This window comes from Apteryx rowi, unplaced genomic scaffold, assembly GCF_003343035.1.
Source record: "Apteryx rowi isolate R43461 unplaced genomic scaffold, aptRow1 scaffold_616, whole genome shotgun sequence".
NCBI classification, from domain to species: domain Eukaryota; kingdom Metazoa; phylum Chordata; class Aves; order Apterygiformes; family Apterygidae; genus Apteryx; species Apteryx rowi.
The window spans coordinates 407962-431517 of NW_020450890.1; the positions used below are offsets into that span (position 1 = coordinate 407962).

The following is a 23556-nucleotide window of genomic DNA, read 5'->3' on the forward strand; positions in this document are numbered from 1 at the left end:
CCATGTTCTCTGCACTCCACGTAGGTGGTGGCAGGTGAGGCATTGCAATTCCTGGCATTGTATGGCAGGGCTGCTCCAGGGATGAATGAGTGTGTCATTTGTGATGGATGGGACAATGGTTTTCATGTTTTAATGTAGAGTAATATGTCACTGCAAACTCCTGGCACTTTAATGCCATTAGATTTATGTGTATCTGAGTGCACATTGAGTCCTGATGTTCTTCCTTTCGCATATGGCATAATGAAGTCTTAAGGACTCTTAGATTTAGCTGTCTTCAAGGCCATAGGCCACTGATTGCTAGTCTGTTGTAATGTCTGAAACCTGTGGAGCTGCCTAATTTTGTTGAATTCTTCACATGTAGTATTTGTTAGCAGTTACAGGGGCAAGTGGCAGGACAGTTCTGCAGTAATAACTACGGGACATTATGCTTGACAAACAAGGCTGGCACTCTTCCCCAGTGTCTTGCATTTTTATTATGTGTTTACTTTTCATTTCCCTGTGGTGGCTGAAATCTAACCATCTCACTGGTTTGTGAGAATAGACATGGGCCAAGCTGTATCTGCCTTGCACACACCTTGCCAGTGTATGATGTGGCAGTATCAAATGACTGCTTTCTCCCTAACCTACAAGGATGGCTGCATGGACGGGGACACACACAGAGCAGCAGCATGGTGAATCTGGTGATCTTTGAACTTTCTAGTCTCCAGAGGAGAATGTTGTGTTCAGGTTTTATTATTATTATGGATCAAATATAAAGATTTTAAAATGAGGAGTGGAATGTCTTGAAGTTTTATAGTTTGATGGAACATCACAATTCAGATTCCAACTATGGAATTATTTGTTCAAATAAGCGTTTCCCCATTGACTGACTTCAGTCCTGATATATGAAGATTAATCTTACAGTTTTGCAAGAAAAAAGCCAAAAACCCGACGTGATTCTGATCCATGTAATTATCAATTGCTGATCTGGATAAAAATCTAGAGAGACTAAATGCTAATAAATATTTATACCTTGTTGGAAGAAAACATGCTATGTATTGTTAAAATGTAACCTTTTTTTTAACCCTCAGGTACTTGCCTGAAAATTTAGGGTAGGATATTCAGATTTCAGCATTGCTCACTGTATGCACCACTAGAAGAATATGTAGACATGGGCACTGTAGTGTACATAGGGTTGTTTTGAGCATGGAGAGGGAAAACCCAGGATACTCTGATCACTCTGCGGAGCATACAGGTGCCTTAAAACCTTAATTTCTCGTCTTGCTGGAGTCAGTTGTAGACTTGTCAGGCTGCGAGCATGGCTTACAGAATTACCTGGCATAGCTTGCCTTGGAACACAAAAAGCATGAGGATGTTCTTCTTTCACTCTTTCCACTCGATCCATACAGGGCAATGGCAGCTGTAAATGCCTGCAACAATGGCAGCCAGTGAGGTATGGGATGATTTTTTTCCCAGAATATGTTCAGTTTTTTTCATCCTTTAAATCATGCTTAAATACAGTAATTTCTTAACTCTTTTACTTACATATTAATGAGAATATGGGCTTAGTAAAAGTTAAAAGAAAAAAGAAAAAAAAAAAGCCTTGCCTTCAGAGAAACAAAAGTTTTATTTACTGATCTTATGGTTATTCTTTTGCAGTGACATAAATGCCCGGCTTGATGCTGTGTCTGAAATTCTCCTCTCAGAATCCAGTGTGTTTGGTCAGATTCAAAATCTTCTTTGTAAGCTGCCAGATATAGAGAGAGGACTCTGCAGTGTTTTTCACAAAAAGGTATATAAATAATTATGAAAATAACTGTTTTCTAAATGTGGTCATTCTTTCTAAATGAAATTTCATAGTTTTTGCGTGTTTATTTAAAATATTTTGTTCTTAACATCAGCAAGACTAAAGCTTACACAGTAAAGGAATTGATGTTCTTTTAAATCAAAAATGATTTTTTCTTTATGGTACTTGTATCAGTGATACATTGTTTGAAGAAGTGTCTGATTAGGTTTAGAGAATAGATTCACTTTGTTGCTAATGCTAACAGAAAAAACATCTTTAAGGTGCTCATGCTTCAGTCACTGGATTCAATGAAATGGAATGATGCAAYAGGGCCACATGCCATCAATAATTTCCCTTTAAAACAGTCCATTACATTCTGTATGTTTACCTAAAATCACACTTGCAAGTGAAACCACTTGGCTGTAGTTAGGTGTTTTTGGATGAATGTTAATTTGCTTAAAAATTTGGTAATTTGTATCTCGCACATTTTAGTAAGAATTACTTGTAATGAGACACTGGCAATTCTTAGCTGAAGCAGATTAATGTGCTAATAGCACCTGTGCTGTACTTCATGTTCTTTTATTTCACTGTTATATTTAGAGATTTTGACAGTTTGTTTTAGATAAAGGAATAAGTGAGTAGAAGGCGAGCAAAGTTGTAATTTATTTGGATGGTATAGCACAAAGCTTCATCTGTCTGAAAGTCTGAAACTCAGTTTTTGAATAAGTTTTAGCGCCCTAATGTGTTAGTGTTATGCACATGGAGAGACTTACAAACTTCGATGAGTTGTTACAGAGATCCAGCCATAATGAAGTGTATGAAAAGATGCTAAAAAATGCTCTATCCACATGATACAATTGCACTTTCAAAATAATTGGCCAGGAATTAGATAATTCACTTTTTAATGGTTTAACTCATTTCAGGTTGAGTGATATGACATAAGGTTTGTAGGGCTGTATCTGCATTTCACACTGTCCTGGCAATCCTCCACTGCTATCTCGTGCTGCCTTTTTCTATGCGAAGCTGTACCTGTCCGGTTATTGAGGAGTCTCTGCCTGTTGTAGGGCCGTCTGCCTTTCTCAGCTTTACAGCTGCTGTGTAAGTGGAGACATTCAGAGGTCTTGGATTTTCTTGTGATTTTGGAATGAGGAGACAACATAGTCTATCATAACAACAGCCACTGTAACATGAAAATATGTACTTGTGTAGTGAAACAGATGTTGGAAAGAAGCTGCAGGAGAGATGCTCCAGCAGGATCCTTAGGAAGGATAAATGGGGTGGGGGGAGAAGGAGTTCTCTTGCTCAAAGCATCCAATCTTCCTTTGATGCATTAGCTTCCCTTGGTAAAAACTAATTTGTTATCCACTGTAGGATGCTGTGAACAGTGCCCAAAGCGCTGAATAATCCCTGTACTTCCTCAGGACTCTGAGGAGATGACACTGTCCCTGAAAGACAGGGTCTGTTTCAAATGAAGAATCGAAAGCGGATGCTGGGAAACAGCTTTTGATGTCTAGACAGACAGTGAACGAGTTTTGGGGAAAAAGGTCCCTGCAAAGTATGTGTATGTATATATATATATATATATATACACATATACATATACATACACACACACACACACACACACACACATACATATACCTACCTACACCTACCTATACCTACCTACATATATATATATACCTATATATATATATATACACACCTATATATATATATAGGTAGGTAGGTAGGTATATGTTTTCAAGAAAACTAAATAGCTGGTTTTCATGAATTTTTCTTTAGGATATCCAGTGAATGCTGCCATTTCCATTCCCACAAGGAGCCTTTCCAATTCTGTTAACTCCAGATGTCCATCTCCCACATGCTCAAAATGAGGTTCACACTACCCTCTTTCACATATTTTTGCATTTTCATTCCCTTTAAGGGATCCAAAACTCTCAGCTGAGCACAGTGATGGTTTAACTAAAGGCGTTCTAACCCTGGTGATTTATATACCCTAATCCAGGCTTGTTAATTCAGTGTCAGCTGTAGGAAAAATAGGTGAATGTGAAAAGTATTTCATTTTTCAGGCTCTTGAGATTTCAGTGATGTTAGTATTTGATGTGGTGTGTTTTACAAAGGGAGACCTCTGACATGCACAACGATGGCTAGGTTGGCTTTCAGTCATTTTAAACATCTTTCATTCAAATCAGCTGCTTGCAGAGCTTTTATTGCGCAGCAACCTTTGCAGCAACCTTTGCACCAGTATACTAAGAAGGCAAAAACAGTGCTGTGTTTTGGAACTGGTTTTGCAAGGCAAAGCATCTTTATGGGAACTGTTGTGGTGAATACCATCACTGTATGTTTTCCTGGTCTGACTGTTACCTTTTTGAATAAGTCCATTGATTCTTATTTGGTGGCATCATCTAGACTTGCAATTGCTCAGCTGGCCCTTCGCAAGCTCCCGTTATCCTGACCCAAACCACCAAAACACAGAGCTGATCAGCTACCGGCAATCTAGGCTTAGAGCAGCATTCTTGCATGAAGGGGGAGTAAAGGGGGAAGTCGGGTGTTGCACTACCAGCTCCAAGTCTGCCCTATCCAGGAAAGGGGCTATGGGAATGGTTTTGAGACAAGAGCAACATTACTGTTGCTATGGCGACTGGAATTAATACAAGAACTAGTTGTTCTTCTCAGTTCCTGTAGCTCCAGTACCTTATAGCCCCAACCCACCCCAGACAAACATTATCAACTGCAGAACGGCTTTGCCCATGTCCAGGGCGAGAAAAGGAAGGCTGGAGCTGAGGTGTTTGGAGAGCTCTTGGTGGCATTCAGAAGGCAACTCAAAAGGCAGGACTGAGAGACAGGGAATTGCCAAGAGCTCTGTCTAAACAGTGCCTGGAGCTGATGCAGAAGTACGTTTTTTCTAGAAGGCACGTTGTCTCAATGTTTCTATTTGCTGTAACCAGTTCAGCCATGTCCTCCAGCCCCTGGAGAGAGCCACTAAAAATGCCATAAAATTTTTTTATTGTGCATTTCATTTTGCATCCTGCATCTCAGGACAGTGAAAAAAGAGGCCGGCAGGATCCTGCTTTTTCTCTCAGTTACAATGATGGCTCCTTACCTTTGCCTTGGAATGCAGAATGGCAAGAAAGCGGTCAGAGGTCCTATGCTTGAACAGGTCTAAAAACCAGCACAGGATAAACATGCCATCAGCGCTTTTAGAAGCATGTCCTACAGGGCCATTCGGATGTTGCTTGCTGGTTTCAGGCTGTGGTGTTTCAGAAGATATTTATACAGACTTGATCCATGAATGTTTATCTTATTTGTACCCTTTGCTCAATAAATATTATTTTTTGAAAAAAACTGTCACCAAAGCAGTGGACAAGAATCATTGTAATAAAAGGCCTTTAAATTACAGAAGACATTAAAGTAAAATTCATTCATTAAATTCTTACACAATGGGTGATGTCAGTAATCAAACCTTGCCAGGGTGCGTAATAAAATGTCATTTCAGTATGTTCTGCTTCTAGCCACAGCGATAGGGTGTCCCTGGCTTGGAGTTCCTTGCAACTTGCTGCAGCTGGAAACGAAAACCTATTGGGCTGTGAATCAGTTCCTCGATGGTCTCTAACACTTTGCTGCACACTTAGCAGGCTGTGCCTGTGCTTTCTCACCAGTGCAAAATAAAGCAAGTAGCTGTTACGAGGCGGGTGTTTGCTGGTTGGCTGTCTCCAGCCTCCCTGTGAGATTTGTCTATTAGCTTTCCGGTGAGGACTTCACCGTCGTGCTGTGACTCATCACAGGAGAGGTGAGGACTTCACCGTCGTGCTGTGACTCATCACAGGAGAAAGGTGCTGTTCAACTATGTGCTAAGTGTTTAAAAGTTTGCACATAAGCTTGTCGACTGGAATGATGCTGGAAAGAAGCCCTCCCTGGAAGATATGTTTGATATTTCATTGAATAAACTGTTGTGATTTCAGAAGATCCTAACATCATGATGCTTCCAGAAAACAAATGTTGTATTTTATTTTATTAAATCAATACCTGTTATGTATTCCCATGAAATTAGTTACCATTCATATAGAATGTTTGAAATAAATTCTCCCCATAGCTTCAGCTAACGTGTCTTAATTTTCAACATTTTTTTCTTCCACCATGCCAGTATGCACACTAGTAACTTGAAATAAGATGCATTTATACTCTTTTAAAGAAATAGCATCACAGATATTTTTAGACTTACAATGCTAAATGCTGATTTGAACAAATTGTTCCCTGTTAAGCTGATTAATATAAATAATCTCATAAAAAGGGGACATAGTAACCTTAAAATGAAATACCTTGTTTTTTCCTAAACCAAAAATAGTGTCCTCACCATACTAAAAACACAAAGATGGTAATTCCAGCTTGAAAAGGGTGATAAATACAAGCAGCATTTCAACTTTTTTTTTTTTTTAATGCTTGTAACTTGAAATGGACACTGTCAGCTGTGGGTCTCTGTGGCCCCCTTTTAGATCTGTTCTAATGCAAACAAACTCAAACTGCTTGGGGTGTTGCTGGAGGAGGGGGGCTAGACTTGGCACGCTGCTGTGCATCTTTCATGCATTCTCTTCAGTGGCAGCTGTACCATTTTCAGTACTGTTTGAGAAACTGCTGCTTGAACTGTTTTGTCACCTCTGTCAACTCTGAGGTTATTTTTCTGGTGCCAGTGAAGCTCTAGGTATCATTAAGGTCATTTCAAAATTAGCTTTTAAAAACAGCATTGAATAAGCTTGTGAGAGTTTTTAGTGAATGCAAGACTACTAATCCTGCTTTATGTAAACCATTTTACTGTGTTTTCAAGCTTCTAATTTATAATGGAGTTACATATCTCTTCTGTAAAGTTACTTAGGATTTAAACTGAACCAGTCCCACTTTAAGGCAGCCTAGCTTTACAGTGTTATTTTTATGCATCTGTTCCAAGTTATCTATTTGCTTAGTTAATGAATTCGGCAGCAGAGCCATTAAACTGTAGATGCAGAGTCCTGCAGTGTTACTAAAATCAAGCCAGAGGAAACGGAAATACTCTGAACATGCACAAGGAATGTGTTCATCCTCTTTCTAAGGAAGTATGTGTTCAACAAACTTGTTTTCAGTAAAGCATGAATTTCCCATTCTCCAAAGATACTATAGGCTGTAGCTTTTAATATAAGCAGATAGGTTTAATTCTTAGATGATCCTTCTGGTGTGTAGCCAGGCTAGAGTTGCTGTGAGATACTTCAACATGTTCATTAAGCATCTTTTGAGAAATCTCAAGATAACTTTCAGGGTTATTTCAGGTGTCTTTGAACAGGGAGGAACACCCATTCAATTGATTTATTTCTTACTGTCCGTATTTGCTCATGTGTCTTCTCTTGTCATTATTCTCCTATGATTCACTTCATACTGTCTGTCAAGAACCTACCATGCGGTTTGCATGGCAGGGATTCAGCCTTTGTGTCCTTGAGTGCATTTTGTAGTCAAGGGAAGTCTTGCAGAATTTTATCTTTTATCTGTATCAAGGTTGATCATGATGATGCAGTCAGTCATACCATATTTTACTTTGACTTGGTGTACAAGCCTGGATTTATCATTGCGTAGTCTTTCAGACCTTTCCTGTGTGCTTTGACTTCAAATGCTATTGACAGATTTACAGCTACTTTATTTTGTTTTATTTTGTTGTCAGAGCTTTTATAGGATAGATTAAGTAAGTTCCAGATTATCAGAAAGATGTTGATAAACTGCAGCAAGCACAGGGGAGAACAAAAGTTTTTATGAGGCTGAGTAATGGATTGATTTATGAAGAAAGATTAAAAGATTATAGTTTAGTTAAATTGATGATTAAAAGGAGAACAGAAGGTTTAGAGATGTCTGAAGAGTGTTAACAGCAAAGAGGGAGTGGAATTACTTAGTGTAATACAAAAGAGTAAAACTGAAGGTATTGGGTTTAATATAATGGAAGGAAAATTTAGGCTATCAGACAGAACTTTTATGTGATGAGATTTAGTGCTTTGTGCATTAGTTCCTGAATGGAAGTGGTAAGCACATAGTTTCTTGGGATATTAAAAACCCAAGACTCGACAACAGAAAACTCATACAGAACAACTGAGCAGTTGCAGGGAGACCATCTGATGGGTCTCTTCTGTCTTTAACCTCCATGGATCTGAAGGAATGATGATCTTATGTTTTCCAAAAACTTTCAGAATGTAATCTTAGCTTTCTGACCTTCTGAAGTGTCATGATTAAATTGCATATTTCTCTAGTAAGTCTCTCTCAACCTTGCCTGGTTGGTGGTAATGAATTCTGTTCTGTAACATGCAACTGTGTTTCAGGTTTGTTGGACAGTATCTAAAAGACCTTTGGCTTTATGGTAACTTCTGATGCGTTTACTGACCTGTGTGACAGAATATATTTTAAATGGTCGGGAATGATTTTTCTTTGATTTTTGTTTCATAGCCTTTATGATAGAACAAGCGTAAGTGAACACTGCAATTAACCTTAGAATTTTTCTTTCTAGCCTATTGTTGACAGTTGCTTACAACTTCCAGTATCTGTAGTAGATTGCCAGGGCTGCAGGTTTATGAGTCTTTTTATTCTGTGTTCGTACTGTACAGGGGCCACTCTTCCGTCACAACATTGGTGTGTGTTTAATGAGAACAGAGTTAAGGCCGTAACTGCAGTGTACTTGAATTCTACATTTTATGTTTTTTCAGAGGGTTGGGTTTAGCCAGTCTTCATGTTCTGTAGGGCTAGTAGGCATCACTGAGCAAATTTATCTCAGGATTAACATATTTGGGGAGGGAGAGTTAGTGTTTATTTCCAACCCAGTTTTTTTCCTAATACTTGCTTCCAATGTGTGGGAAGAGAAGTTGTTCAGGAGGAGTTAGCTACAACATAATAGATGGGAGAATTACTTTAGTTCTTACATAAGGGCATGGGCAGGAAAGAGAAACAGAAATTTACTTTTGGAGAGCAAATTAAGAGAAGGGATGATGAAATGAAAAATTACATGTGTTTTATGAAATGCTGATTCACTGAAGCCTACATGTGCTGTGATCAGTGATGTAATTATTATCACAAAATACTGACCAGAAATCAAATTCCAGACTGTAGGTTGCCTAGGAAGGAGAAAGAAAAATGTAGAAAGAGAAAGAGGCAACAAATGTGGCTTACAGAGAGCATAGAATAAAGGTACCTTTGTGTTCAGTATATCCTGTTCCCTTCCTTGCATCCTATGGGCAGGTGAGGAAAATAAACTGTTTTTTTCAGTGTTGTCAATCAGCCAATAGAAAAATTCAGAGGTCTGAACGCAAACTGTTTCTACAGATCAGTAACCTATGAAAAAATATCAGCATAATTATTTATGGACAATTTTTTCCAAACCTGCTGAATGTCCTGGAATCCAGCTGAAGTCAGCAGGGTTTGAAGGTGTCTCAGAGGGCTAGGTTTTCATTTGGCATGCAAATACAGTGTTGCACAAATGCTAACTTCCTTCTGTAAAAGCAATTTCAGAGAGAGAATCAGTATTATCCAACTTCCAAGTGAGGCATGAGGAATTTAGGTAACTGAATGTTGAATGGGAAAACAGAAAGGGAGAGGTAGGAATGTAGCAGGGGTAAGTTGTTTTGTTGTAGGGTTGTTAACTACTGGCAAAATCCTGACCCTGATGGCTAATTCTTGAAAATGAGCCAAAGGTAACAGCCTCTGCTGACACTGAGGAGTAGAATCTGATAGCAAAATATTTGAGCTGCATCAGAAATAATGTTAATGGTTTAAAAAAGAAAAAAGAGAGAGAGAGAAGAGTTCATAAGTTGTTTCTCTCTGACAAGTCGCTGCTTTAAAGGAACCCATATTTGTTTTTCCTACTCTGTGGGCATCAGGAAGCAATCCATGAAAGCACTGTGAGTTATTTCACTTGGCTCTGAGGAGTGCTCTGGGGGATTCCTTTTCGGTGATACCCCAGCCAACTGCATAAAGGAGATAGGAGAAGATGAAAGATGAAGACTGGGTTAGTGAGTTCTTTATGCTCAATTCCTTATCCAGAAATGTGCAGATGGGACCCCATCCCATGGAGGTACTAGGATCCCTGTGATAGGGTCCATCTCATTCCATAGACTTGGGTGTAACCAGCCAGAGACTGAAGCTGACAATAACAACAAGCACTTTAAGCAGCGACTGCTGGATTCCTCTTTCTGTAGTTTTTTCTCTTTTCTTGTGTTGTTGTTCCAAAACTCTCCCTCCCTGTCCCTACCTTTGCCTTTCCAAACGCTCTCTTGCCAAAACTGCAGCCTGAGGATTCAGATGAGAGTACACAGATGCACAGGCCCTCATGGACAAGTTGTGGCGCTCAGGCAGTTGCTCAACCTGCTTACTTGCTGTTCGCACATTATTAGCCCATTCTTCTGCTCTTTATTTTGTCTGCTATCTGCGTATTCATCCAGCACCATGAATAACAGAGATCTATCCTCAGTTGATTCCTAAGGACAATGACTAAAACGATTAGCACACTCTGTTAGCCTTCTGAATGTGGTCAGATTGTCTAGCTGCATTACAGTGTGTATGCTTTAGATATATTTTGTCTGATTTAAAAAAAAAAAAAAAAACTGTAGGATTTAATGAAAATATAATACATTGTAATGATTTAGACATTGTTTCCCTTCTCAGTGTTCAACCCAAGAGTTCTTCTTGATAGTCAGCACCCTGTCTCGTCTGGAGTTGGAAATTCAAGCTCTTGTTCCAGTCATACATTCTCATGTGAAAACTCCTCTTTTACAAAACACACTGTTGGAAATCCCAGAACTTCTCTCCCCCATAAAACATTATTTGAAGATACTTAATGAAGAAGCAGCCAAGTAAGTAGAGAAAATAGATGAATCTTCCATGCCTCATAAGCATTCTGACTGAATGTACTCAGTGTTATACAAATTACGCATCTTGTTTTAATACATCTTAGTTTTATATTTTGGGTTTTATATTTAAATATGTACAGTTGCTTATAGTTAAAGCAGAGGCTCTTGTTTTCTGCAGTTTGTATTATTTTTTTAAAGTTAAACAATGGAGGAAAATATTTTGCCCGGTGCTGTCTGCCCAATCTTCTTTTGAGCAAGAGGATGCTTATGATCTTGGATGGGAGAACTGAAAGTATGGCGTTTGTGTGCCCTGTCATCTTATTTCTGTCTTTTCTTATTCCAAGAAAAAATTGGTACAGAAAGAAAGAGGATGCTAGATTAGAATAAAAATATATTATAAAGCATAATGTCTTTGAGTAATTTGTTATATACTGTTTCTTCTGAAGAACTACTGCCTCCTTTAGTATCCCTGGATCCTACTTCTAAGCCCAGGAAGAATAAGGCAAGAGGGAAAAGATGCAGAACGATAAAGCAAGAACATGAGTTCAGTAAGGGAGAGATGTATAAAAGCCTGTGAGGGACAGGATTTAAGAGGAGGATCTTGGGGCCAGTAAAAGTCACAGTCTTTCAGAAGAAATAGTATAAAATCATCTAATAAAAGGTTCTTTCATGGTGCTGTGCACAGGGGAAGCATGTCTGGCTTGCACAGCCAACCTTTCTGAGTACTTGACTTTGCAGGTTTTTGATCTCTTTTCAGTGTAGTTTTGTTTATATAACACGTTGAAAGGACATTCTGAACACAAAATGAATGTCATGAGCTTTATATTGAGTTCTCCCAAGCTTTCCTGCTGTGAGCAAGTTTCATTTAACTCTCCTGATTACTTCTGTACATGTAATATGAGATTTAGTTACTGTGATATACTTGGAGGTTTTTTGATGAAAGATGCAATATAAGGGTTTAATGTATATTTATACTGAGGCAGCAAAGTCATTGATCGGTTTTTTTTTTCTAACAGATTAAAAATAAACTTATATTTTATTTGTAAGATCTTTTTATCTTTCTCCAGCTGAGATAGATTCACAGATGTTAAGTCTAGAACTTCCTTTATTCTCTTCTGAATCAAAGACAGATGTGAAGTCTATTAATTTTGAAGTTGAAAAGAGTAGAAATATTTGCTTTGTCCCATTCGACAGGTGGGATTATAAGATTTCTACTGATATGTGGTATCCAATTATAATTGTGGCAGGTTATGACAAAGCAGACTTTATCTTAATGATACCAGATTTACTGTAGGTAGGTTTAAAAATTTATTTTTCTATCGTATTAATGATGACTAGAATATGCTTTTAATAGAGGATATAATAGTATAAATAGAACATATTTTAATCTGCAGAATGAAGAGATTTTACTTGAATTTGTTTGAGATGACTTTGAATAACCTACCTTTTGGCCTTTATGTGTCTCAGACTTATGTGGCAATATTATTGTGCTGAAAAACCTTTCTTTAGCATAATTCTGATGACAATTTTTAGATATATATACATATATATGTAGACATGAACATATATATGTATACACACACACACACTGCATCATGTGTTAATTTCATAAAAAACGGTAGTGCTTTTCAAGAATATCTCTCTGCTCCAGAGTTTTCGTGGGAGGTTGGTGTTTTGTTTTATTTTATTTTTTTAAGCTGTCAACTTTTAGATTTTGGTAGGCAGTTATCACATGGGAGTGACAGAGTCTTCACAATCAGCTTCTGGCTACTAGCTATCTTTTTCCTCCCATTCCCATGGAAACAGGTCTAATTAGCACGAAATCGTTTCTAAAAATTATTACTGTATTTTAAAATGGTGACTCTGCTGTCACTTACATAATGATTGTGTCCGTGTAATTAGAAATCAAAGCTTAGCTCTGTGTTATCTGTCTGTTCACTGGTTCCAGTCGTAGTTTCGCTCTCAGGCCAAAGGGTATGGAACTAGGTGCAACACAGGACCTTATTACCTCCATATTTTATGACTTTCAGTTTGCTAATTACTTGCTCTCCAAATAATAGATTTCATAATAATTATGTAATTAAGTGATACATTTTTGTACCTGCTCTAAAATGCAAATGTATTTTTGGATTAACTTAAAGCTGATGGCTACTTTTTATTGTTTGCCTGATGCTTATTTAAATAAGTTAAATTTTTGTTGGTTTTGGTGACAACCTTATTTTTAATAGCTTTTTTGACTTCCCAATTTTAAACATTTGAATGGCATTTTCTATTCCAGGTTTCAATCCTGAGCTGAGATAGCACAGCCAAAACAATTCTGTCATTCTCTGACATTCTCCAAGACTAGAAAAGAGCATTGTTTTGCATGTATTAAAAAATATTCTTGTTAGTCTTTTCTTGAGAAAAGAAAGAAGCTACTCTGAGAAACTCTCGATGACATTCTGCTTTGACAAAGGCCTTGTGGGGAGGGATTTTTCTCTACCAGTCTCATGAAAATTTGCCTCAAATTTGGCCAGATTCTAAATCTGGAAAATCTCTGTTCACATGTTTTATAGAGATTATCTAGAGCTTCACATTTAAYAGTGATCAAGATTTTGTGTGCACTTGGGATACTCCAGGTTGGGGCAGCAATTGCATTACAGAATTACAGACCAAGAGAGAAAGAATCTGTCCGTCTTGTGCTTTCTTTGTCGTGCTTGGCCGGGGGAGAACAAACAGAAAGCTGAAGGATTCAAGTTGAGATGAGACAAGAAGAAGACTTGGCAGGATTTGGAAGAGAATAAGGAATGTAATCTGGTAGAGTAGAAAGGAAGGAACAGAGATATGGGTTAGTCTTGAATAACTGCTTTTTTTTTGGTCTTGTGTAGCCTTGCTATATACTGAATGTGTATGGCAGCTTTTGATACATGTGCTGTACACACAATCAAATACCAGAAAAATTGTATATAGAAGGGAATAAAGCTAGTGTTAGGTGAGAGTAATGAATAAAACCACAGTAGAATTAGGGAATATATCTTTGCTTTTATTATTATTTTATCTTATATTTTCTATGGATAGGTCTGGAGATAAAACTCAACTGTTCAAAGACCTTACAGACTTCCCTGTCATCAGAAAGAAGAAAGAGGAGATCTTGGATGTGCTTTCTAAAATCCAGTTACATCTGCTGGAAATCCGTAAACAGATAAAGAATCCTTCTGCAGAGTATGTTACAGTTTCTGGTCAAGAGGTAATACGTTGTCTATTTTGTACAGTTGTATCCTTGCACGCCTGGAAATTAGCTTAAGATTTAGGCTTGCTAGGAGTCTTTTCATGTAGCATGATAACTGAGGTCATTTGAAAATACACTCTTGTACAACTTTGAATAACATTATTCTGACAGTGTCACTTTTTTATTTGTTTTACTCTGTTATTTTAGTGATCTAAAGAATAAAAACACTTATTGCAATTGAGTTTGGTTCAGTAATGCTTTTTCTGTATCTATAAAAACACATGTATACTTGCAAAGTTAATTATGTGGCTATTATGTGCTGAAATATCTTTGGCGAATCTTGAGGAAACATAGCATTAGGTTAATTTGAAGAATGGTAGAATGATTTTCTGAGCAGTAATTAAGACTGTAATTTGAAAGATGGAAGAGAAGAGGAACAGTATTAAAGAATGATATGTGTTATTTTACTACTTTTAATTCTTAAAAGCACTGGTTGCGGACTGGAGCGTTTGTGTGCCAGATGCTATGCAAGTGTGGACAGGCTGTGCTCCACTGAGCTGACAAGCTCAGCACAAAACAAAGAGATGACAGATCCACACAGGTTTGTGGGGGAGTTGAAAGGAGCCATGAGGTAACATTGTTCAGCATTGTCATTTTGAAACTGAGAGGAAGAAATCTTGGGGAAAACCCATAGACTAGAGAACAGAATTGGAGACTGAGAAGGAGTGAGGAAATAGAATGAGTGTTTGAGGTAAAAGAGTGATGATGAGGATGGAAGGAGCTGACAGCAGCCTCCTGTCGTGCTGGCAAACTAGAAGGCTGAGAAAGGCCAAAGAGACATGGCAGGGGGCAGAAAGGCAATACTAAAAGTGAGAAAGAATGCAGTAATGGAGGAATTAGACGTAGCAGCATTTGAGAAAGACTTCAGGTGAATAGTCCTCTTGATGGTGAAATTGAGCAGCGAGGAAACATGTAGCTAATGGGTTGGGTAGACTTGTCAGCATGGAAGCTGAAGTCTGAGAGGAAGCATGGAAGTATGTATTAGAGTATTGTGTGAGGAGGAGAAGAGCAAGGAGTTGAAAGGTTCCTCGTAGAGGAGAAGGTTTGAGAGGGGGATGAAGACACCTTTGCGGAGGAAGGAGGAAGAGAGTGGGGGCAGGCAGATAGATGTGAACTGTGCTGGAGAATATTTAGAAACTACCATTCACTGTGGAGATTTTTTAGAGAGGGGGCCTTTGTAGTAGTGGACGGCTCAGAAACCATTGTAGACAGAGATCTATCTTGGTATATGCTTAAAAGGAGCTGAAGAGATTATGGATACTATTATCTGATTACATCTGGTATGGGTGTTTCAGAGACCTCAAAAGAGGCAGTACAGGAAGGGTTGCAGAAGATGGACCATGAGGTAAGGAAAGGCACAAAGGGAGTGGAAGTGATGGTAAGGGAATTGTATGGGAAGAGCAGAGCATAGATATAGCAAAAAGCTCTTTGAGTTGAGTTCTCTTTCAGATCTGTATGGTATATTCTTCTCAAGTTCTTGTAGTATTCAAACACTTCTTCAGAACAGACTTGTGCAGAAGCAGGTTTGTGGTCTATTAGTTCTGGAAGAGAGAGAAGCTGCAGGGAAACTTTTTCTATATATCTCCCCACTCAGAACATGTATTTAGGGAAAAGGCCTCCCTGGAGAGAACCAAAATTAAATTATTAGGTGCTTAATGTGTGCCCCCAAGCCCACAATTATGAATACGTGGTTAGATTTTGAGAGTCAGCCCGCAGGTTGTTAGCTTATATTTGGTATAAAGTTCCTGTTGGAGATCTGATGAAGCTCCAGTTGACACATACCTTCTTTCCAAAATACAAGGTTACACCCATATCTGTCTTATCTTTTGTTTCCAGACCTGTAATGTAATTCGTTGTAGCCACTAAACAGGACAGAGAGCCGTCCAGTTAGTGATAGCATTGCTATATTTCAGGCAGGGATTAGAGAGAAATTGCTATACTTGGCAAATGTTTGCTTTGTGCATGGCACTAGCAGTGCTTTGGTTCAAATTCATTAAACACAGCAATTATTTATCTAATAGAGCTAAGAATTAAAGGATGAAAAAGCTAATGCTTTCATTGGTTTGAAGGAGATTGCAGTCTCTTGCTTGTTCCTCACTAGCTGTACAAACTAAGTAGACAATTGTACTGGATGTGTTAATTTAGGCTGGTTTGAGTTCAGTCAGGCATCCAGGATAGACATAAACATGGTGTGATCTGCTTTCTTCCCCTTTATCAACACAGCATATATAATTGTCTGGGAATGAACTTTAGAAAAGCTGTAATATCAACACAGCAGCAACAATACTAGTCATGGCAGTGATTAGCTCTTCTCATTTTCAAATCTTTGCAGATCTCTGCTTCTACCTATTTTCAGCCTTTTTATCTAATATGTATTATGCAATTTCAGGGTTTCCACTGTATCAAGTATTTTAAGGGCTTCTTAGGTGAACTAGTGTATTATGTCCTTTGTGGAGTCTTGTGCTCATGTTGGGATTTTTCTTCTTGTTTGTACCTGAAGGTGATTACTGGCAATGCTGTTGATGTGGGGAAGGTTTCATCTAAGTCATACTGACTGTAATAGAAAAATTTTGTTAGATGAGAGCCTGATGGTTTGCTGTGAAGGTGATTTGGTTCTGGGTTAATCTAATCTCTGGTAGGAATTCATTTTGCGGCTGAATTCTTTTATTTGAGAATGCCTCAGTTCTTTCAAGCCTTAACACCTCAGGCTAAGGTTATAAAGATAACTGACATGAATCATGTAAGACACTGCAATAAGCACATTATATAGTTTTCAGTGCTCTAAGCCTCTTATCGTTACTACTATTTTCCCCTGTTCCTTCCCTTCCTGACCCCAGTGGATCTAAATTAGAAATAATGTACTTTAGATACAGTGCTAGCATTTGAGGTTTTGAGTTCTTGTTTGTGAAATGTCATGAGTAACTATGGCTGAGGATGAATCACTGATCCCTAGCCAGCAAGGCACATCTCACTGATAAGGAGTAGCCTCAGTACAGGTGGCGTATAGTGTAGAGTCTGGGTAGATGAGTTGTATGCTGATTCTATACAAGGCCAGGTCAGGATCAGGTAAGCAAGACTTAGTAGTTTTGGTCTGGTTTTAGTCTCTTTTTGGCTTGGTAGGAGGGAGATGAGGAGAGCATGTTAGTGGTTGGAGGAATAGAAGGGCAGAGAAGAGGTGCAGCAGCACAGCAGGACAGAGAGCAGCTCAGGAGAGGAGCTGCTCTTTCAGTAGAAATGTGGTGTATGTCATAACTCGCTTTGGGCAGAAAAAAGAACTTTGTCAACTTGTGGCCTGCACAGTCTCTTCAGGCTGGTTGAATGTGGTTTTCCTCTGATACATGCAGACTTCTTCATACCTAAAGAATACATTTCTGTAGTCTCCCTAATTAACTGTGATGTGTGATACTATGTTTCTGTTTATTTCAGTTTATGATAGAAGTCAAGAATTCCCTTGTATCCTCTGTGCCATCTACCTGGGTGATGGTTAGCAGGTATGTGAAATGTCTTTGTATTCTAATACATAAGCAAAAATAAAATGTGTCTTTTAGTATTAAAGCTAATTCCATATATATTCTGCTTTCTCCATGTGTTTCTTATTTTTAAACTGAAAATCAACCAAACAAAATTGTCATCTTAATTTGTTGTCCTAATAAGTTTTATTTAAAAGCAAACAGAAAAAAATGGGGTTCTTGAAACATTTGTTTTAACACAGTAGATACTTAATGCAATTTCACTTGCTTGGTCTTTCAAATGATATGTGTTGGTGTCAAGACTATGGTCTTGATTCAGTTGAACCTATAATTTGTAGGTACAAGCCTCCCATCTCATAAAATCATAGCTGTTCTTACATTTATTCTGAAATGTAAAGGTAGCTGTGCAAAAATGTGTTTGTGCATCTCAATAAACATAGTGTCTATAAGATGTCGTTTTACTCTCGTATGCACAGGCTTTGCTTGTTTTTGTGATTAGTGTTATGTAAGCGTAATTTTTAGATAGACTTTTAACAGTAAATGAAACAGAGATGAACTGAATTATGTAATTGGCTTTTTTTCTTAGTCTTTTATTTTATTACTTAAACAATACCTTAATGTTATAATGCATGACCACAGACAGCTAGCACCATTATTTAGGTCTCAGAGAGCCAAGGAGACTCCTTAGTATTATCTAACCCCCAGAAAAGTGAACTCTGAAATATTATTCTGTTGACTTATACTATTCTCTTGACTTATGCAAAAGTTTAATATTAAAAGCACATAGATTATCCAGAACTAAGACCATGAAGGGCAAATTAGAGCTAATCTGGATCTTGTAAAAGAATGTCTGGGAATGCCAAAAAGGGCCTTTAATAAAAATATATAAATAAATAGCAAGTGCCCCAAATGGAAGCTAGTATCCATGCAAGACAGTCTGTAATTACTAAGTTTATGTCAGGCTATTGGTAAATTTTCCTCTTTAAAGTCATCTTCGGGAAAATTTTTCTTGGAGTTTATTGTATATGTCACCCAGTCACAAAAAAGGTCATCCATTTGTGCAGCATATTGCTGAACAGAGTTTTGTGAGCTATATACTTCAGTGATATATGCTACATTGTGAAAAGCATTTTCAGAGCTTTCTGAATTGGTCGTGCTGCAGTAACCAAGCACTTTATTCACAATACAGAATATTAGAGTTTGGTACCACAATAAAAGAACATTCCTTTTTTACATCCATTTCAAGGCTCACAGAGAATAAGAAAACTAGTCTAATTTTCCATGTAGATGGCATAACTGATTGCTTAGTAACCTTGATTTCCTATTTGGCTTTTTTTCTCTCTTCCAGCACAAAAGCTGTCAGCCGTTTCCACTCTCCTTTTATTATAGAAAATTACAGACATCTGAATCAGCTCCGGGAGCAGCTAGTCCTTGACTGCAGCGCTGAATGGCTAAATTTTCTAGAGTGAGTTTAAAAGTAGATTCAGGTTTCATCATTTTATTTAGTTATTTATTTTATTGCTACATGCACAGAAAAAGAAAGATATTTGTCTAGGAAGGAATATTAAAGTTGATAATTAGGTTTGTTGTAGACAAGTTAATTGAAAGATATGGTAAATTAGAATACTGTCCTTGAAGTTAAAGTATTTGAAGTTAAGACCCTTGCAGACAGAGGCCAGAAGGGATATCTCCACAAGACTTTGAAATTCTGATGAAAATACAGTATTAAATAGATAAAATGCCTCTCTAAATTTGAAAACTAGTATCACAGCACTAAGAACCTGAAAATGCAACTGACTATAAATGCGTGATATTGTATCCAGCGGTTTTGTTATTCAAATACGAGATAAATGAGAAGAAAAGAGAATTCATTATACAAGTTAATCAAATTCATTTTTAATATTGGTTGAAATACAATGTGGCTTCCCTGTTAAGTGTACCATTGTTTTTAAAAAAGATTAAATAAAAATAAAATATTCAGGCAATCTCTTGGGCGAATATGATTCTCTATAGCCCTGTATTTTATATGCTAACCCTGCTAGCCTGTTAATCTGTTTGCTAGAAGGTAACCAAAGTATTATTGTCCCTCACAACTGGCATGTGAGAACTTTTGTATCACGTCAGAGTTTCAAAAGAAATTATTTGACTTTTTAGCCAAAGGATCTTCAAAATGGTGCTGCTGAAACCCTCTGATCTACTAACACATTAAATTTCTGCAGATAAATGTTACTGTGCCAAAGTCTGCTCCTCACCTTCTAATTGCTGTATATCTCATATGTTAATGATCTTGCCTGTAGTTATCRTCTTCAAAAAAGACTGCATTTTTATTAACATCAGTTCTACTCTGTTTACCAAATGAAATGCTGGACGGACAAAGTGAGTCTGTCATGTACCTCTTAGAAAGGAGTGGTCAAAATTCCTCCAACACTCCAACACTCCAAAATCTTCGTATGATGGACTTCTAGAAGATGCAGCCCAGCCTCTCTGACATCCAAGGTGGGGGCTGGCTGCTCTCACATTGATTCATGGATGGCAGAAGATAATGGTTTTCCCTCAGTGTCCCACCTCTCTGTTGCAGGATGGGATCTGGCTAGACATATGTATGCCTTTAAGGGTGTGAGTCCCTGGGTCCTATTACATCTATGTTGACATAGAGACTCACTGCTGCCAAAATCAGCAGTCCTGCTCCCCTCCCCTGCCCTCTTTCGTGCGCAGACATTGGTATCTCTGTGGTCAGAGATTGAGCAGAGTGGGAATTAAACTGACCCTACAAAAACACAAGTACATTTTATTTGACTTAGCTCCCTGAAGAGGCTTCACTGCTGGAGCATCAGTTGCTGAGGACAGAGAGGTTGGATACATGTGGTTGGGGCCAGAGGAGGGGACAGTAATGTGAGTAAGACCTCTCTAACTGCAGGCAACTTAGCTGTCATGTGCAAGTGTGCCCTCAGTAGCCTCTGTTAATTCTTTTCTGTGTTCAGTGACAATCTCTGATTAACCATCAGCGTAGTCCTGCTGGCAGTCATGATGTAGCAGTGGCCTGGAGCTGCTCTTGAAGTATTTGCGATCTGTGTGCAGCTCTAGAACCGCAGTTTAGCCAGTCCTGTTCTAGACATTAGCAATGTTTTGAAATATTACTGTTTGAAAGTGATTTTTGCACTCTAAAAGTGACCTATGAGGATTAGTTGCTGACTGCTGTATTAGATTTTCTGTCTTTGTAAGTGTTAAGATGCGTCTTCTTACTGTCAAGCCTTCAAAATCTTCATGAGGTATAGAAGTCAAGCTCCATCTTTTGTGGCTCATGTGTTGCCATCAGTTCTGTAAAGACTACAGGCCCCGCATGTGGTGCAGAGCTGTGTGTTCCCGTCCCTTTCATTGGTGCCCAGCTCATGTTGAATGCAGTGACATGGATATAACTGAGGCTGAGATTTTGTGCTTTAGTAGGAACCTAGCTATTCTGTTAATTTGATAGGAACTAGAAAAACATTCCAGTTCACTCTTCTGTGGCTGTGTTGGCTTTGCAAAACTATAAAAAATAGTTTCATTAAATAACTCTTGTTACTAAATTAGTCATGTAAATTTGAATAGATATATGTTAACCTTTCCTCACTTCAATCTGCTAATTTTCATATTTACTTTGCTGTTTTCTGTGCTGGGAATGAAAAACCTGTCTGTGGGAGAGCTTGCTTCTTCCCCACCCTACTACTTTTTTGTTCTTTTTAGTTTTGCTACTTTGGTATGGCTTCTATTTCTCTTATGTTTCCCACTTTAGAGTTTGTAGTTTTATATTTCCCTGTTGTAACTTTGAGACTAGGAGAGGAGAAAAGAAATTCGTGAAGGCTAAGAGACTGAAGTCTACTGAAAACTGTTCTCTTGGTAACTTCATTATTGTACTGGGGGAAATAGTACCATAAATTGAAAATGAATTCTTGAGTTTTCTATTGTAATAACCATATTTTACTGAAATTCTAGACAACTCCTGTGTTCAGGCACTTTTTTTTTTTTTTACACTGTAATTTATAGTAGAAGTAAATGGGCAGTTGGGATGGATTCAGTTGCCACTGTCATAAACAGTGACATATTATAGACCTCATTAGGCAGCAAGGTTCAACTGCAGAGTCTTTAAATACAAGCTAATTAATTTCATTTTCCCTGCTTTTTAAAAAAAATCATGAACCTGAAGTCTGTCTTAATTAAGGTTGTGTCCTCATATTATAACTTAATACATTGCTGGGAGATTGGAAGAACAGGGTAAGAACCCTGTGAGAAACATGCATGGGGTGTATCTTGACAATGCATATGTATCCATATGAAATTAATTTGTTTTCTTCTCCTTTTATTTTTCCCTGTTTTGCTGTAGTCATTTTAGTGAACATTATCACCCTGTGTCTAAAGCGATTGGTCACCTAGCAACTATTGACTGTCTGTTCTCATTGGCCCAGGTGGCTAAACAAGGAGACTACTGCAGGTAATCAAATTTTAATTTTTATTTAGGATTTTGTAGGGAATTGTAAAATAAATATTTAAAATAAAATTCATTTGAATATGTATAGTATAATAAAATGTATTACTAAAATTGTTTACAGTAGTTTCAACTTAATCTGTTTTTGCAAAGCAGCGCTTCTAGGCTTAATCCAAATCCGTAAACAATACAGTTTAAATTTGACAGTTTGTTCTGGTCTGTCTGTTGTTTGACTTGAGTCTGATAGATAATGTCTCACATGTATGTAAGTATCTGTTAGATTGTGGATGAAAATAATGTCTATACTTTTACTTTTTTTCCCAGGAAGGTCTGAATTTATAATGTCTTTCTAATATCTAAGTTTCTAAGGTGTATGACATGTATTTCAAAAATGTACTTCTTGTGAAGATAGGTAAATATTAGTGGGACCCTGCAGAGCAGTGACGATGCCTCACCTAGGACAACGCGTTCAGGTCTGATCAGCTGTGCGCCTCCCCTGCCGAGATGCAGCGGCGCAGGCCGGGCTCACGGGCTGGGAGGCTGGCAGCGCCGAGGCTCTGCCCCGCGCACTGCACTCCACGCTCCGCAGCGGAGAGACGCGAGCCTGCAGGCACTGCAGCCCCAGAGGCCGGCCTGGGCTGCTCCCACAGTTTGGCCGTCCTGCAACGAGGCGAGCTGCTGAGCCACCGCTTCAGCTTGCTGAGTGCGGGCCCAGAAGCCAGCAGTTACTAGTGCCAGGGGTTTACGGTAGAAAGGGTTGGTTTCCAGTCGACAGCCCTCCCCTTCCGTCTGTTCCATGCACCCTATTTTGATAAGTGCTATGTTTAACTTTTAAAATGTTTTCATTGTGGGGCTGTGCCACAATTGTTTAGGAACAACCATCTAAATTAGTAAAATTTGAGACCCTTGGAAATCCAGCAGATTATGTATTAAATATATATGGTAGAAGGGAAATCAACCAACTTATGCTTTGTTTTTATACTGCATTATAGATAATATCGATCACTTCCGGACCCTTGAGATCTTGTGTGCCTCTATCAAAATCTTTTTGAAAGTAATTGCTAGCTTATTTCTATATACTCAGATGAGAAAACAAACTGAAATATGATTAGTTCACTATGGGGATTTTAAATAATTCACTGAATATTAAAGAGTGGCTTAGAGCTTTTAAATTGGCAGGGAGGAGACTTCTCAGTTAAACTTCAGAAGGAATTACTACAGTTCTTTAGTGTGTTAAGCCTCAGGGAAGATGTCAATAATTAATTTTGGAGGGCCACTAAAAGAAAGATTGGACTTCCATATTAGCTGATTTAAGTATTTTTGAGCTTGAACCTTTTTGGATTAAATGAGGGTTATTTCATACCACCCTACCAAGAGGCATTTAACTGAGTTGTGCAGTTTTCCTCATGTTCAGATGGAAGTGTCTGTGTTTCAGTTTGTGCCCGTTGCCTCGCGTCCTGTCGCTTGGCACCACTGAAAAGAGACTGGTCCCATCCTCTCGACACCCTCCCTTCAGATACTTGTACACATTGATAAGATCCCCTCTCAGCCTTCTCTTCTCCAGGCTGAACAGGCCAAGCTCTCTCAGCCTTTCCTCATAAGAGAGATGCTTCAGTCCCCTAATCATCTTTGTAGCCCTTCGCTGGACTTGCTCCAGTAGTGCCACATCCCTCTTGTATTGGGGATCCCAGAACTGGACGCAGTACTCCAGATGTGGCCTCACCAGGGCTGAGTAGAGGGGG

The 23556-nt window shown here is 38.3% G+C and overlaps 1 protein-coding gene across 11 annotated transcripts in view; it reads left to right on the forward strand.

The window, feature by feature from the left end:
- MSH3 (mutS homolog 3) overlaps window positions 1–23556 on the forward strand; it is a 107768-nt gene that overhangs the window by 48082 nt on the left and 36130 nt on the right. For 10 of the 11 annotated variants that reach the window (XR_003256346.1, XM_026083807.1, XM_026083808.1 and 7 more), the window contains 6 exons: window positions 1639–1771; window positions 10430–10617; window positions 13672–13840; window positions 17309–17373; window positions 18701–18817; window positions 21713–21820. Coding sequence is in view for 10 of the 11 variants with exons in the window: in XM_026083807.1 (XP_025939592.1) it covers window positions 1639–1771; window positions 10430–10617; window positions 13672–13840; window positions 17309–17373; window positions 18701–18817; window positions 21713–21820 (780 nt within the window). In the remaining variant the exon portion in view is untranslated. The remainder of the gene's footprint in view (window positions 1–1638; window positions 1772–10429; window positions 10618–13671; window positions 13841–17308; window positions 17374–18700; window positions 18818–21712; window positions 21821–23556) is intronic. The other variant, XM_026083806.1, reaches the window with a different exon arrangement.